The 16489-nt window shown below is 35.5% G+C and overlaps 2 protein-coding genes across 2 annotated transcripts; one reads left to right on the plus strand and one right to left on the minus strand.

Moving 5' to 3' along the window:
* Positions 1-879: 879 nt before the first annotated feature.
* Positions 880-8447, minus strand: LOC120629192 (centromere/kinetochore protein zw10 homolog). Its single transcript, XM_039898039.1, has 7 exons — positions 8371-8447; positions 8160-8288; positions 5538-7313; positions 4327-4533; positions 2802-2931; positions 1519-1660; positions 880-1166 (listed from the first exon to the last, which is right to left on the minus strand). The coding sequence occupies exons 3-7, from the start codon at positions 7108-7110 to the stop codon at positions 951-953; spliced, it is 2268 nt and encodes a 755-aa protein (XP_039753973.1). The 5' UTR covers positions 7111-7313; positions 8160-8288; positions 8371-8447; the 3' UTR covers positions 880-950.
* Positions 8448-9153: 706 nt separating this feature from the next.
* On the plus strand, positions 9154-11054 carry LOC120629199 (translocon-associated protein subunit beta). The gene is made up of 3 exons (XM_039898052.1): positions 9154-9255; positions 9410-9796; positions 10741-11054. Exons 2-3 carry the CDS (start codon positions 9425-9427, stop codon positions 10939-10941), a joined length of 573 nt encoding a protein of 190 aa, XP_039753986.1. The 5' UTR covers positions 9154-9255; positions 9410-9424; the 3' UTR covers positions 10942-11054.
* The last annotated feature ends 5435 nt before the right edge of the window (positions 11055-16489 follow it).

Consider the following 16489-nt stretch of genomic DNA (forward strand, 5'->3'; position numbering starts at 1 on the left):
CCATTGTGGAGGATTTTTGAACTGTTATTTAGCGCATACAACTGGACACTTTTTCAACTTTTCTCCCATATAAGATGACTCTCCTTACCTCTACCCTCCATAGTATAGTGAGGTACGATAGTGACATCTAAATCAATGCACTGAGGTTTCATTCCATAGATTTAATTTACAATTTTGGGTAACAAGATTTTAACCTATCTTGATGTGATAGTACGTTAGATTTATGAATATACCTATACAGATAGCAACATATTAAATCAACATACCTATATAAATTTATGGAATGTAGAGATGCAGCGATTACTTACTGAACCTGCGGTTTCTTATGAAATGGTTGTATCCACACGTTGGATTATCTTCTTCTCCTCTTAAAAACTTTAAATCCCCTTAAACTACTCTGGATTGTAGTGCGCTAGTCGCAAATTTTATTATCATCATTATATTACAATATACTAAGAGTATATAATAACGGCGCGCTAACGGCGCTCGTTTAAGAGCAGAAGCTCATAAACGAGCATTTTTGAACATAGGCCCACCACGCTCCTCCGTTGTTTGTCGGTTGGCGGAATATAAAGGCTAATATTACAGTATAGTGATAATAACCAAGATCACAGGGCTTGTAATTTTTTTTACAAAAATACCCCAATATAAAATTTCCGAACCCAGGAATCAAACCTAGGTCCTCGTATTTTATTATACCCTTAACAACTTACACGAGCGAAAACCGATCAGACTGCAAAAATGATTCACTCATCATAGTATTTGAATTTTTTACATCTCTGTAACAACTTTTTTCTTTGGTGTACAATAAAAGTGTATTTATTCATCCACCTACGGTCATCCAACGCTACATAAAAGATGAAAAATAAAACTACCAAAACCATTAAACACAAAGTAGGTAATATTTATTATTAATAGTAGATAAATAATGACTACAGATAAAACTGAATTTATTTTATCTTTGACAGTACATTGGCGCGAAACTGCGTGTTTTGGAATAGTGCTTTGATGAGACACCTAAGTTCATCGACCTCAAAATGCTCGGCTAGAGGTCCGTTGCCGTCGCTCCAATGGTTTTCAATGTCTTTTAAAGAACCACCGAGAACGAAGATTAATTCTTGCAGTTTGGTCCAAGATTTTACGTATTTATCCACATCCGTTGGGGTCTGAAAATGAAGAAGACTTTAATAGAGCAAACCATTATGATAGCCTTTGAAAGCATGTATGACAACCCCGGGGGCTGTTAAGGGTGTCACCATAGGGTGAAATCATAAAAACTTATTAGGAGGTTAGGTAGAAAATTCTAAATACTTTCAGTATCCACATCTAATTATTAAAAATGTAGAAAATCTCCATTAAAGTTTTGGTAAAAACAAGCAAAAAACGAATTATGAATTTTATGTAAACTAGTATATTGCACTGTAAGTTTAGTCTTACTTCTAATGTTACACTGCATACAATAATGGCTGAATGAGGCTTTTGTATGATCTTGATTCAATGTCCTTTAATTGAACTTACAGTAAAAAGTTGAGGTGCTTTCTGAACGACAAGTGTGTACATGTCTGTGAGCTGGGTTGCCATCTCCATTGAAATATCCTCTACTGTGCATACTCTGTGTATAAGTTCGTCCACGAACATGTTCACCAGTGTTGCTATTAACCTGAAATATTTTGTATAGTTTAGGGAAATGAAGTTTGAACAACTAAAGCAGTGAAATTACTGCAAAAGTAAAACTAGGTACCAAAGGAAGTTAATTAAATACATCTATCTTAATGTATTAAAAAAAGGTTTTACGCGCGCATTTGTGATTTCGTATCGGCTTTCTTTTGTATGTTTGTTTATACAGAATAGGCGTGGAAACTACAACAGATTTTAACAATATCATACAAGTACAAAATTAAATTATTTATAGTACTAGCAGTCCCTCGCGACATCGTCCGCGTGTAAGTTAACCTTAAAAGATATAGACATATGCTATCACGGACTTTTTTTAGAACTTTTTAAAAGGAACAACTATATCATACGTGATTTTATCGAAACTTTAACTTAAATTGTGGCTTGTTATATTAACATTAGGTTGTGACTTTCAGTTCACGCAGATGAAACAGCGGGGAACTGCTAGTGTTATATCTTTTTGCTCTCTCATGTAACGAAACACGCCTAATCTTGCTCGACCTTGATATTTTGCTCTCAATTTTCTGCCACAAAATAGAATCACCACCTAAAGAGTGTTGTTATTTGTAATATTTAAATAAACTAATATATAAAGCTGAAGAGTTTGTTTGTTATGAATATTAAGCTTAATTTGCTATACTCCACGAACAGCAGGAGAATCTGTATGGTGTAATTTATAATTGGTTTTCCTAAATAAATAAATAAATAATTCCTTCAATCCTTATACTCCACAACAAACAGTCTTCGGCAATATACCCTCTACGCACGTTTCGCTCCGAAACCGGAGCGAAACAATTAATCATTGTAAAGTCAACATCTCCTGAGGATGCTTTTTAATTTTCAAAATATATTATGGTTTTCCGCAAAGTAACGCCTGCTTCTATCCAATGTTTGTTTTTTCAATAGAACGCGATAATCTCAGGAAGTTCATTCTTCATCACCAATGAAGAATGATTCAATTACAGGGTTTTTTCCCCTTTGAGTATCCGTATACGGATAAAATATGACAAAGCTGTTACCCTTTAAAAGTTTTAGGAAAAAAACCGCGACAACACATGTCTACCTTTTAAGACTGACTTATAAGCGGGCGAAGTCGCGAGGGACGGCTGGATAAATAAGAAACTTACTTTGTAAAGACGTTGGAAGGAAATACGCCTATCCATACATTCTTCAACGCCAAGAGTTGCCTGAGACACTGTCTCACCGCCGCTTCCGCGTTGTCACCCAGCACATCTCTGACTACGATGCAGTTTAAATCTGAAAACCAGAATAAAGTTTTATTTTTTCATACATTACTCTTAGTATGATATTCTCACCTCCGCGATCGACAGTTGTTATCGAGTTGAGTGAGTCGAACAGCTCGAGTTTGGAAAACACACAATCGACAAAACCGAAAAATGTTCAGTCTGGATTCTCTGAAATTGATTGCGATCGTCCTGTTTAAGTTATTCAGTTTAAAAAAATGTGCTAGCGGCCATGGGCGTACCCCATGGGTGTATAAACTCTTTTAAAAAATGTATGGCGACCGAGATACAGACAGACAAAAATGAAATAATACAGTTTTGGCTTTTGTATCGATTATAGAGGGCCATCTAAAACTTGCATCATGCTTGCTCTTGGCTAAATTCATGGTACTTTTAGTAAAACTGTTTATTCGAGGTGACCCTATATTTAAAGTGCGGATTGGTGGACTCCACACACCTTTGAGAATATTATGTAGAACTCTCAGGCATGCATGTTTCCTCACGATGTTTTCCTTCACCGTTGAAGCTAGTGATATTTTAATTACTTACAACGCACATACAAAGGAAAGTTACGTTACGTGCTGGGATTCGAACTCGGCCCTCCGAAAGTTAAGTCCTACCCAATGTGCTAACACCGCTCACTTATACCGCGAGCGTGTAAATCTTATAAGGTAAAGAGCAAATTTAGAAATATTTTAATATTTTTTTTCTTTTTGTGCACAAATGCCTACCCTACCCCACTTTAAAGAACGCTTCAAATTTCTTGGCCCGTGCACATCCCATGGCTCTCAGCGATCCACCAGAGAAAATGTGCTAAGAATGGTAAAGTGTAACTCTCGTAGTTATTCGGAGTCCTTTACTGTAAAAGCGGCAACGCTGTGGAATGCAGTCCCTGATGACATTCGACGCTCTAAATCCCTTGCGATTTTTAAAAGTCGTGTAAGAAGGCACTATCTGTCACTATAAACATGTTAATACTATATGTATATGTATATATATTCATAAATATATATATATTTCTTGTATGACATACACACATGTCATTGAACTCCTCCTAAACGGCTGATCGATTTGAATTAATTTTTTGGTATGTGTTTGGGTGGGATGGTTTGGATTCACAAATCAACCCGACAGATGAGATATATATATTATTATTATATATATATATATATATATTATTACATTTACTATTTTATTTAATTATTTATGTATTTTTTGATAGAATTCAAATTTCCCGTCTCTCATTGCCTTATGCCATTAGTTAAGGTAGCCTGGAAGAGATCACTGTTAGTGATAAGGCCGCCTTTTGCACATAATTTATGTTAAATTAAGTATTCCTGTGTGTGTGTTTCCTTTATTATGCAATAAAGTTGTTTAATGAAAATAAATACATAAAAGTTATTCCTACCTGAAGATCGTATGTTATCGAGTATTTGCTTTCTTTGCTGCTGCATGTGCATAGTAAGGTGCTTGTAGCCCAACTCCCTTATCTTCTGTACCAGGTCCACGAAGCCGATGGCATAATCCAGGTCGCGGCCTTCCATCAGAGTAAGCCACTTGTCTCCCAGGGTTTGCAGGTTGTGCGCCAGGTACATGCAGTTGTTGTGGAATAAAGCTGGAAAATAACCATCATCAGAAAGGCATAGATAAATCTATTTTTTTAATTCCTCTCGAAGTTAGCTCTTGTCTGCAATCTCACCTGGTGGTATAAAATTTTCCTGGTGGTATACAATTTTCCTAAAGATATATGCAGACTACCACATGGGGAGGAAACATCCAATTACTGAAAATGGATTGAAGACAGCAGATTCGATATATATGCAATTCTGTTGTGACTTGGTCTGCAGATATGGTAAGTAATTTCAAGAAGGTAGAAAGTCGAGTGGATTAGGATCAAAAGAAGCCAAATCAAGCCAAGCTGTCTGAGCCACATGCAACGTTTGAACGGCTACTGAAAATGTGAATAATATGGGCAGAAAGGGCACCAAGGTCATCAGAGTGACAGGTTTTTTATCAGGGAAAAATACACAGTTCCTGTGGGAAGATTCGCTTACGCTTACGCGCACGCTCGCGCTTGCTTGCATTTTTCTGCGATAAAAAGTAGCCCATTTAACTCATAATCCATCTCTATGCTAAAAATCACATTTCCTGACAAAGATTTTCAAATAACCACGCGAGCGAAGCCGCATGCAAAAGCTAGCATTTGTATAAATAATGGTAGGCAGTGCTTATGTGCATATAAGAAGTACACACCTGCTTGCTATTATGAGCTTTTTAAGACCAAGGTATAATAATAATAATAATAATAATAATAAATATACTACGACAATACACACACCGCCATCTAGTCCCAAAGTAAGCGTAGCTTGTGTTATGGGTACTAAGACAACTGACGAATATTTTTAAGAAAAATATACATAAATACTTATAATATACATATAAACACCCAGACACTGAAAAACATTCATGTTCCTCACACAAACATTTTCCAGTTGTGTGAATCGAACCCACGGCCTTCGATTCAGAAAGCAGGGTTGCTGCCCACTGCGCCAATCGACCGTCAAATATAAATAATCTTTACAACAGGTTAGTCAGGAGTAATAACATACATGAACTTACCAACGAAGTGTGGGATAGTCTGCAAGTAATTCTCATTATGATATGGGACAACAGCATCGTATAACTCAAAAATTAATCTCACTGTATGGTACAGCTTCTTGCACACAATATCAGAGCACTGCACTGCCTGCTCCATTATTAAATATACTAAATCCAAGAGCTCCTGTGCTGTAGTGGATATTAAACATCGGGGGAAATAAAATAAACTATTTGGTATTGTCTTTTCGAATATATCGAGTGCCTCCTCCATGAACTTTAGCATATCAATGGAAGCATTTTCTGAAGTATCTTCAGGTATTTTCTCTAGTCCTATTGACATTGTAACATTCAAATCTTTTAACATAATAGCACGAGCAGTATCTAAATAATGCTGACTAGAATTATCTGCAAAAAGGACATCTATATCATCCATGTAACTGAGAAATGGCACTACTTCATCCTCCGGGAACACTCTTAGTCTTTTTAAGAAACGTTCAAAGTCTTGTATTTCTGCAGTTATTACATAATAACTTTGCAAGTCGTTTATATTATTTGGTACTGTATATATAAAACATTCATTAACTATTAAGTTACAAAAATCAATACATAGTATTTTCCCTAGGAGGCTTATCAATGTTCGACCATTCGCATACTGAAGGCTAAATTTATTGTTCAGGAAATCAAACAGCAACTTCATGTTTGCAATGGTCTCTCTAAAATCGGGCCTGCATTTTGGTTTGCTGTGGTGTATAGTTATAGTAACTAGGTCCTCAGAATCACAACAAACTGTTGATTTGTTTCTAATTGCCGGTGAAAAAACCGTCTTTAAAATAAAGATGGCAAATTCGGTAATTTTCTCAAAAAGCTTCTGACATCTGCACAGAGCATGCAAAAGATCAAGGCAGCTTGGAGTACCCTCCAAAGTTATATTAAGAGTTACAACTGTATTGCCACTAACTGGTTTTGCACTGTAAGAGACCATTCTATCCCATTCTTCAAATAAATCTTGAATTAGTTTGTCTAATGTCACCCGAGCCATATCTTTTGCTTGTACAAACAGGTCTAATTGTTCAAAACCTTCTGAAACATAGCCATTCAAATAGTTTAACAAGTCACAAATAGCTTCAACAGCCTTAGAATAACTATGTGAATCTCTGCCTTCTTCATAAGCCTTAACATAATTAGCACATCTCACTGCATCAAAAGTTATGTTCCAAGTGAATTTACACGTCTCTAATTCTTTGCCGATTTTATCATGATTTTCTATAGTTTTCAATATTTCTGCCATTGTTTCCTGTTCAATTTCTGCTTGGCAAGCCTGCATTTCGTTAACAAGATCTTTGCTTTCTTCACATAAATCTGTGGCTTCACTTAATATAGCTGGAATATCAAAGACAGTGTTTTCTAGAAAAATGTTCATATCTGCTTTTAATTTGTCTATTTCTTCCATTAGTAATGGCATTTTTTCTTGAATTTTCCATGGTTCTTTACAGTCCAAAATTCTTTGGATTACACTTTCAATGTCATAGTCTTCCATTTTAGTATTTTCTTTTGGTTCTGTCTTTTTTGATGGGGGGTTCTGATTTTCTTTCATATTTTGGGGATTTATTGTATGAGCTTCTATGGCTGTTGCGCGAAGTGTGGTACTTATTGGAGGTTACTGCATGCCTGAGGGTATTAACTAGGAATCTTTTGTTTGTTTTCTGCTGAGGTGCCTTTATCCAACCTGAAGGGCCTACAATTTCTGCTCGGGCAGCACCTTGGACAGCTTCCCGTAGAAGCTCTTCAACTGCTAACCTGCAATATTAAAATACATGTTTCAATTATATTTTAATTGTTTACTTCTCCCAGCATTCAGAAACAGCAACAACAGTCATTCAGAAAATAAACTAAAGAAATAGCTGGCTTACTGGCACTGTAATATTTGTTGTCTGAAAGTAAGCACTTGACTGTTAAGCTCATTATCCAGAAAGATGACTGTTGTGATGGATATTTTTCATTTTACTACTTTGTATTGAAACAACAAAACATGTTAGAGTTACATAAATTCAAAATTCAATTATTTCCAGCCTAATATTAGCACTTTTGAAATGTCAAGTCTGTCCATTTGTAGTGACTCTACCATAGCCTAAGTTACTTCTGTTAGAGTTAGCAGTCCCACTGAAAGCAGCTCTTCCTTCTCCCATGAGATGAATAGTGCAGTTTTATTTATTTATTTATTTTATTTTATTTTATTTATTAGGTTTACTTACAAACACTTACACTAATACAACCGTCTTTAAAATTTAACTATTCTATTTAAGTGTAATGTTTTCTTAAAAGTAAACACAGCATATGAAAATATACAATAACACCATAACATGAAAACAAAAGGTATCGTGAATGAGAATATAATAACAACATATCTCACACACTAAAAAATAAATCAAGGTACAGTAAATAAGGGTATCAATACTGTATCTGAATATGTTATATTTGATTTGTTTATGTGTAGCAATACTAGTTACTGTAGTGACTTTGACATACATTTTAGAGGATACTGATGAAGCTGTTACCTTATTGGTTTCAATAGCATAATACCGGAACATTAAATAACTTACGGTTCTGGTTTACGGCAAATAAGCCGCAGCCGAAGTCTCTTACCTGAACTAATTTAGCAATAGCGACTTGAGCTAATTTAGCTATTGTTACACCCCAAATTGACCCCCACCGGGAATCGAACCAAGGAACTGCTGATAACAAGACCGCTATGCTCAACACTGCAACATAGGTCTTCAATCTTCACGATTAAAAATCAAAGATCTGTAAGTCAAGAAATCGTATTGTGGCAAAAAATTAAAATAACAAATCTTACTTCTCTAAAGCTTCGTCATCTAATGGTTCTTTTATGGGTTCTTTGCTAGCGTCTTCTTTATCTGTCATAGTTTAACTTAATTCCACTTCTCTAATCGCCGTCTAAGTAACTAGGGAATATTTACTAATTTAATCGAACCATCCATCTACTATTTTTCTCATACACAAATTCACCATAAACCACAGACTACAGAGTACGGACCAAAGATTAACCCATGATATATAGACTACATCAACAGCTCTTTGTCACAAATCAATAATTGTATAATAATGTCCTTAATTGTGAATATTGGAACAGAAAATTGAACGTTCATAGTTTTTAAAATAAGTTGAAATAAAAATGTCCAACCAAACAGTTCTAAAATCATTCGCAAAGTTTCAGAAAAAAAAATGGATTTAAACTAAAATAATAAAGTGGAAGGAGGTCTCGTGAAGGAATGATCCTGTTATCTTTACATATTTGCGGTTGCTATTAGTTTTGAGTGATAAAAGCTGAAACCGAAGTATAAACATTTCTTCTTCAAACTTCCAAAGTGGATCCTATCTGCTTACTGACCCGTTATCATAGCTTACCAGGGAAAATCTTTAATTTTTTGCCGCTGCTACAGCCAGACATCCCTCAAATTAACTGTTCCTACGGGATACATTAAATACAAACACAAACGCGAACGAAGTCGCCAGCAACAGCTAGTAATTAAATCATTATATTAATCCTTCGTGCTTTATATGACAGTAACAGTACATTTTACATTTCTGGCAACAATTTGAACGCGTGGAGTGAAACGTCAGCCACGTACTTTGTCAAGTTGTCTAAAACACCGAACATTTCACTTTTCACGGCACCTTCTACTTTCGTAAAAATCATCATATTACTGAATAGCGAAAGGTAAAAATATTTAAATACATACAATTCTTTATCTTATTAACTGTTCTTTAATCTTGTGTATTGTACAATATGAAATCAGCTTATTTTAATTCACATTTCTGTCAATACTTGAATTATTTTGTTTCACGTACTATAAAAATATTTTTATTTCCAGTGTTTCCTGAGTGCAATGGCTACTAAATTGTTAGCGTTGGTTCTTATATTCGCCTCTGCTGTGTCAGCAGACGAAGAACCTACAATCGCAAGATTATTGGTTTCCAAACAAGTGTTGAACACATACTTAGTAGAAAACATGGATATTTTAATTAAATACACGTTATTTAACGTTGGGACGGCACCAGCTGTGGACATAAAGCTTGTAGACAATGGTTTCCATCCGGAAGTGTTCACTGTTGTTGGAGGACAGCTCTCCGCTCAAATCGACAGGATACCTCCACAAACGAATGTATCCCACGTAGTTACCGTCAGATCAAATAAATATGGTTACTTCAACTTCACAGCAGCTGACATCACATACAAATCCACTGAAGATGCTGTAGAGGTAAGCATTTTACAATTTTTCATACAAACTGTGCTGTGAACAATTTCCTATCATGTCATACCAAATACTTAGTATAGAGATATTCTGTGTGACAACAAAAAAAAACTCTTATGCCCTTGTTGCATTAGCCCTGTTTTTTTGCTAGTTACAAATATCCACCTCAGTATTAATGAGTTGACTGAGCCAAACTTAATCAAAAATGTCTTTATTCAAGTAGTGGCCTACTCAGATGGTTCTTAAATCTGAAGCTTAATTTACTATACTCTGCGAAAAGCAGGAGAATCTGCCTAGTGTTGTAATCTTTATACTCCACACCAATAATTAACCACACCAGTAACAATTTTGGGTGTTAGATTGTGTGATTTTTAAAGTTGGCATTTATTGCTAACCTTTTCTCTGCACCTAATCACATTAAGCTCTCCACTTCAGAAAACATAACATCTATCTTTATTATATGTATATATTAAGAGCTTCAATAATCTATGCAATGGACATTATATGTTATGTTTTAGAGTTTAGTTCTCGATATGTTTTAACATTAAAAATAAAAACATTACATTCAAAAAACATTAAATTCAGTAGTTAATTATGGATATCTCAAATGGGAGAAATACCAACTACAGTAACATACATTAAATTTTTATTTCAAACTTTTAGTTGCCTAATGGTTTTTATGTATCTTGCCCTGGTACAATATACATAAAAAAATTCATAACATGAATTTAAAGATGGTTTCTTAACTCACAAGAATTGAACCTGGCACTTTTTGCTAGCTACGAGAATGTATATGAAATAAGTGATATTTAATTGCTTTAAGCATACAATTCCGAGAGTTAGGTGTGTGCCAGGGAGTTAACTTAGTGTCCTGGAATGGGGAGTCAAAGTTTTTTATCTACTAGGCTATGTAGAATATAACCTAATATATTATTATTTTATTATTTCAGTACCAGTACGCTATCAGCAGTGCGCCAGGTGAAGGCACAATAGTAGCATTCAAAGACTATGACCGCAAGTTCTCATCTCACATACTGGACTGGGCTGCTTTTGCAGTCATGACTCTGCCTTCCCTCGCAATCCCTTTCGGTCTCTGGTATTCGTCGAAGAGTAAATATGAAAAACTCTCCAAACCCAAAAAGACTCATTAGATTTAGGTTTTAAGTTAGTTTAAATAAAAATATTATTGCTAATGTTTTTTAATCAATGTAGTAGTTATAAAGAAATCTGTGCAGACTATTAAAATTAAATGTCTTCCATCTTATTAAGTCTGTCTGTAAAGTTCAAATTGGCAAATCTTTGGCATGGCTGAACCAATTTTGATATGACTTATAGGCAGATTGAGGATTACAGAGTGGGTAACAAGGCTTATCTTTATTTCGGAAACTACCCCTAAATGGATGAAATGGAGTTCAGATAAGTTTTTATGAGAACTCTGTACTTATTAGAATTTAGTGTATGTGGACGATGTGAGCAAAGCTATTCTAAAGTAAATGGCAGAATAATGTTGTTTCGTTGTATAGTTTTCTCAACATATTAGGATATTGCTCTATTTACTACTCTAATTTCATTGGATTACTTAAAGCCTAGAGATAAAAACGACTAACCAAAAGTGTGGTAATAGTTAGATTTTGATAGTACTACTGAATTCCATGTATTATATCAAGATCCAAAGTAACTGTATACCTAATTGCATTACCCACTTATTCACTGACCTCTATTGTAAGAGGTGAGTTGGTAACTGACCTCTTTTAGAGTATATTAATTATTATAATAGAGTAAATTAATTATTTAAAATATTTTCAATTAACGAACTAATATTTTTATCCTCTTAACGTAATTTTAATAGTGAAAAATATCGTTTCTTTTTAAATTATAATCAAAACCAAAGAACATCAGCAATAATATTTTTGTAATAATATTGTTTCATTAGTTATGATCACCCACACTATTAATTTGTTAATAATTTATAAATGAACAATAAAAGATTTTTCTATTTTACTTTTGTTTTTAATGCCATTTTCTTTTCGAATAGATTTTAATTAAAGCTTGTTAATTAAAAAAACAATTTATTAGTTCTCACAAATCTCTGCCTCGTTGGTCCAGTGAAAAGCGTATTCGACTATCGTACGCTTAGTGCCCCACTTGTATAGTGGGTCGGTAGAGTATCAAAATGCTAACGTCAAAACAAAATGAACCTAATGTTACACGAATTACAGTTGCAATCAGAAAGCAGGGCTGCCCACTGCGCCAGTCGGCTGCCTTAATTAGTTACTAGGTATCTGGTTTTTTTTATTTTTTTATTCCACTACAAGTTAGCCCTTGACCGCAATCTCACCTGGTGGAAAATGATGATGCAGTCTGAGATAGTAGCGGGCTATATACCCCTAATCGGTTTCTACGCGACTACGGTGGTAACAGTCACGGCTAGAACCTCCAGACCCAGACCAAATTTGAGACACCAGACAGAAATTATAAATTTCCAAGTTGCCCCTGCCGGAAATCAAAACCGCGACCTCCTACTTAAATTCACAGCGCTCACCGTTGCGCCAGAAAGGTGGTTATTACTCAGAGATTAATTGTGCGGTTTCAACTGTCCCGTGTCAACAACAGATCGTGATTTTATCTGCGAGCTTCAATATATTTCATACAAGGAAGAATTTTGGCGGTAGGTATATAAAATACATGTGATCATCGTCAAAAGAAAATGTGACTTTATATAAGTCAAGTGTGACTTTATGAAAGTTTCTGGAATAAACGGTTAATCCATACCACTAATATTCTAAACGTTTACCATAAAATGGGAAAAAGTTAGCTAGTAATGTTCCGCGGGTGTAAAATGAGACATGCGCGGCGCGTTTTCATTGTTTCTGGACACAATGCACTTTATACAATAATGGCTTTATGATGATTCTGCATGTTCTGGCAAATTAAGTGAAAAACCAAATTTGTTTAGGTTAATCTTACTTTATTATTATTAACAGCTAGTATCCCGCGTTCTTTCGCATTTATAGTGGTTTTTTAAAAATACCGGGAACCGTTTGTTGTCCTAGTTTAAAGTAACCTATGTCCTTTCAATTAGATTGGCTGCTTAGTTATCGCGTGAAGAATGAACAAACAAAGAAACAAACACACTTTCGTACTTATAATATTAGTAAGCATTACGGTAGCATCTTTTTTCTCTGCTATATTACGCATGCCAGTTTTCATAAAGAAGAAAAAATATTGGACTTTGAATAAAATAACATTTCCGGTCTAATTGACATGTCTTACAACATAAGGGCGTGAAGCCTCGAAAAACCATATTGCAGTGACTCGGAAAATAAGATTAGCAACCCTATAAATATTCATTCTACCCAATAGCGTAGTATGGGTGGGGCTAGGAGTGCCAGCTGCGGCAGTTTTCAGGGGTCATCAGAAGGCATTTTCGTGGTCAATACACTTGCCGTAACTTAAATTTAAAGAAATAAACTATTATTTTGCAGTTTTCTTAAATTTAAGTAGCTCAACGGTTACATTCCCCGTTAATATTATGGGATTTGTCGATATTTCCAACCAGTTGCACGGATTGTGGTCACGACGGGACTGCGGATGTACGAGATATCAAGTTGGATATCAAGAATCTGACTACCCGCTTTCGTGTTCTTTTTGTTGGTATATACCTAACGAACTGTTCGACGTACTACTGCTGATGCTTTCTTGGTTTGCATAATTCTACCACTGGATTCCACACGACATCCATAAAGTTCCTTCGGAATAGGAATAGGAATTAGTGTACCAAATAACCTATACTGCAATCCGTTCGGAACTTTAAAAAAAGAAAAGTTGTACAGATAGGACGAGGACGTTGTAACCAACAACGAGCCGAATGCTTCCAAGCAAGCAGGAGAAAAATTGGGATTTTTATATTGTTATTAAAAAATAGTCCCATCGTTCCTGTAATAAATCCTTAGTTAACGAGGTCAATGGAATTTGAATAAAATTATTAAAAAATATAATCCCGTCGACGATTTGATTTCTAAGGTAACTTAGGACTTACCTATGCATATGTTTGAAGAATACGTTAAAAACAAAATTATTACTGCGAGGTTACTATACAATTGATGAAGTTGCTTGGAAGCATCCGGCTCCGTTTCCATGTCTCACAAGATAGAAAAATGAATTTTAAAATGTAAATTGTGGGAAAAGTGTAACTGCTTAGTTTCTTTCCGGCTTCATCTCGGTAAAATTTGCGTTCCGAACCGGTCGTAGACCGGTCACTACAAACAGACAGACTTGATGTTTCAAATATGCTTATAGACTAAGCCTATTTGAAGTAAATTAATTATGAATTTTGACGGCAGATCAAAATAAATCAGATCAGATACAGTAGGCACCATTCCTCCACTTCCCGCGGGTCTCAAATTAAAACAGATACTAGGGTAATAAAACAGATAACGGTCACTGTAACATCTACTGCGATCACCAATCCGTCGGCCCAGCGTGGTGATTATAGGCAAATCCTCGTAATGGGAGATGCCTTTTGTTCAGCAGTGGGCTGTTATAGGCTTATAATGATCTTTATTTATCATCATTGCTTTAGACCTGATGAATAATGAATGAATACACTTTTATTGTACACCAAAGAAAAAAAGTAGTTACAGAGATATAAATAAATTTCAAGAGAGTACAATTTGGGCTACATAGCGATTTCTTCCAGGCAACCAATGGCGTAAAAGGAAAAAACATAGAAATGAGGTAGGTGGTGCAATAAATAAGGTTTAAAATTATACAAATCTATAAATAAAATATAAATATATAAATATAAATACAATATATATATATATATAAATATATTACATATAAATACAAATAAAATATATAACATAAATACCTATATAAATATAAAACACCTGATCTCTTCTAGAAAAGCTATATTATGTGTATGCTGTGCCTATGCAAAAGCTATGCAGGTGAACTTCGTAGTGGAATAGAGTAGATATATAAACAGTGCCTGATTAAGCAAGCGCGGGGCCCGTAACAAATTCTTTAAAAGAGCCCTAGATCTGATATGGTGTCTTAAGTATAAAGTGGTAAAAATACAATTCAATACTCAATATTAAAATTTCTAATTCAAATTCATTTATTTCAAGTAAGCCTACTTTATAAGCACTTTTGAAACGTCACGTATATTTGTAGTGACTCTTCCACCGGTTCGGAAAGCAGATTCTACCGACAAGAGCCGGCAAGAAACTCAGTAGTTGCTCTTTATACGTATCTTAAATACAATTGTATATATTTGCTGGAGTGTATTTGCTATCTGTAGGTTACAATTTTGTGGGCAAATAACAGTGTAGTAAATTACTATAGGCGATGCTATGTATGCGTTTGAGTGTGAGCATGCGTGTCTGTCAGTTAGTCAGTCAGGCAGAGATGGGCGGTATTAAATATTCCCTTTTCGCGCGGGGCCCGTAGCAATTCCTACTCTTGCTACGTGCTTAATCCGGCACTGTATATACACCTAATAATTACGACATGAATAGGTAGGTAGATATTATATAGGTTAGATAAACGTAATGTAGGTGTTCTGAATGATGACGAATGTAAACATCCTATTTAGGAAGCTAAATATTTATAGAAACAAAGCAAGCGATGAAGATTTTTTTCCTACTTCAATACCTTATTAGCACATGTTACGTATCGCATCGTTGCTCTATTAGTTAGCATGTTCCACCCCGTGTTGGTTTTAATATGATGGTCGAGCAAAAACATGAAAAGGAATGGGTTTTATTTTCATTCCACTAAAAGTTAGCTCTTGTCTGTAACGTCACCTAGTAGTTAGTAATGATGCTGTCAAGACGGTAGCGGGCTAGCCTGTTAGGAATCATCATCATCATATCAACCGATAGACGTTCTCTGCTGGACATACTCGTAAGTCTTTTGGAGGTAGTTTCAAGATTTAGTGCCGGTTGGGTCCAGAAGCTACCTGCGACGCGCTGAATGTCGTCTGTCCTCGTTGGAGTTGACCAACGCGACGTTGCGCTTACCAGTCCATCCTTTCTCCGAGCTATGTGCCCCGCCCTTTGCTACTTCAGCTTCGCGACTCGTTGAGCAATGTCGGTTATTCTACGGAGCTCCACATTTCTGATTTGATCACCTAGAGATACTCCGAGCATAGCTGTTAGGGATATGGCAGTTATATTAAACCACCCTATTCGGTGGCATCGTACGGTAATGTTAAATCGCTTGAACACGTCTTCGTCGGTAGGGCAGTATCTAGCCGGGGCCGATACCTCCCGCCAGACCAGGACAGATATTTCACATATTATGAATTCCCAAATTGGCTTGGACCTCAATCTTATAAGACCGCAGCTCTAACAACTGCACCATCAAAGAAGGCGTCAAAAAGGGTTTGGGAAATAGGCGTCGTCCGCCCCGCTCCGTGCGTTGTTACGCCTTCTGCCCCGTTATAAATGATTGATAAAAATAATAATAATTAATCGCTAATAAAAAAGGTCGGTATTGAAACAGCAAAGGTTTTTGACCTAGGCAGGCATAAAGCAGAAAGTTGGCATAGAATGAAAAACTTCTTCCTAAGGAGTTTTCAACTTTTTTTGGAGATAAAACTAGGTAATATAAATCTAAACCGATTTTTAAGGGCCGGACGGATTGTACGGATAGCCGAGATTCACTATCAACTCTGAACTAATTTTGTTTTAC

Source organism: Pararge aegeria, chromosome 2 (genome assembly GCF_905163445.1).
Source record: "Pararge aegeria chromosome 2, ilParAegt1.1, whole genome shotgun sequence".
Classification (NCBI taxonomy): domain Eukaryota; kingdom Metazoa; phylum Arthropoda; class Insecta; order Lepidoptera; family Nymphalidae; genus Pararge; species Pararge aegeria.

Coding starts and splice junctions, on each gene's coding strand:
- LOC120629192 (XM_039898039.1), bottom strand. CDS start 7,110: ATGAAAGAAAATCAGAACCCCCCATCAAAAAAGACAGAACCAAAAGAA. Junction 4,534..5,537: donor GACTATCCCACACTTCGTTG/GTAAGTTCATGT, acceptor GTTATTTTCCAG/CTTTATTCCACAACAACTGC. Junction 1,661..2,801: donor CCTTCCAACGTCTTTACAAA/GTAAGTTTCTTA, acceptor AAAATATTTCAG/GTTAATAGCAACACTGGTGA.
- LOC120629199 (XM_039898052.1), top strand. CDS start 9,425: ATGGCTACTAAATTGTTAGCGTTGGTTCTTATATTCGCCTCTGCTGTG. Junction 9,797..10,740: donor CCACTGAAGATGCTGTAGAG/GTAAGCATTTTA, acceptor TTATTATTTCAG/TACCAGTACGCTATCAGCAG.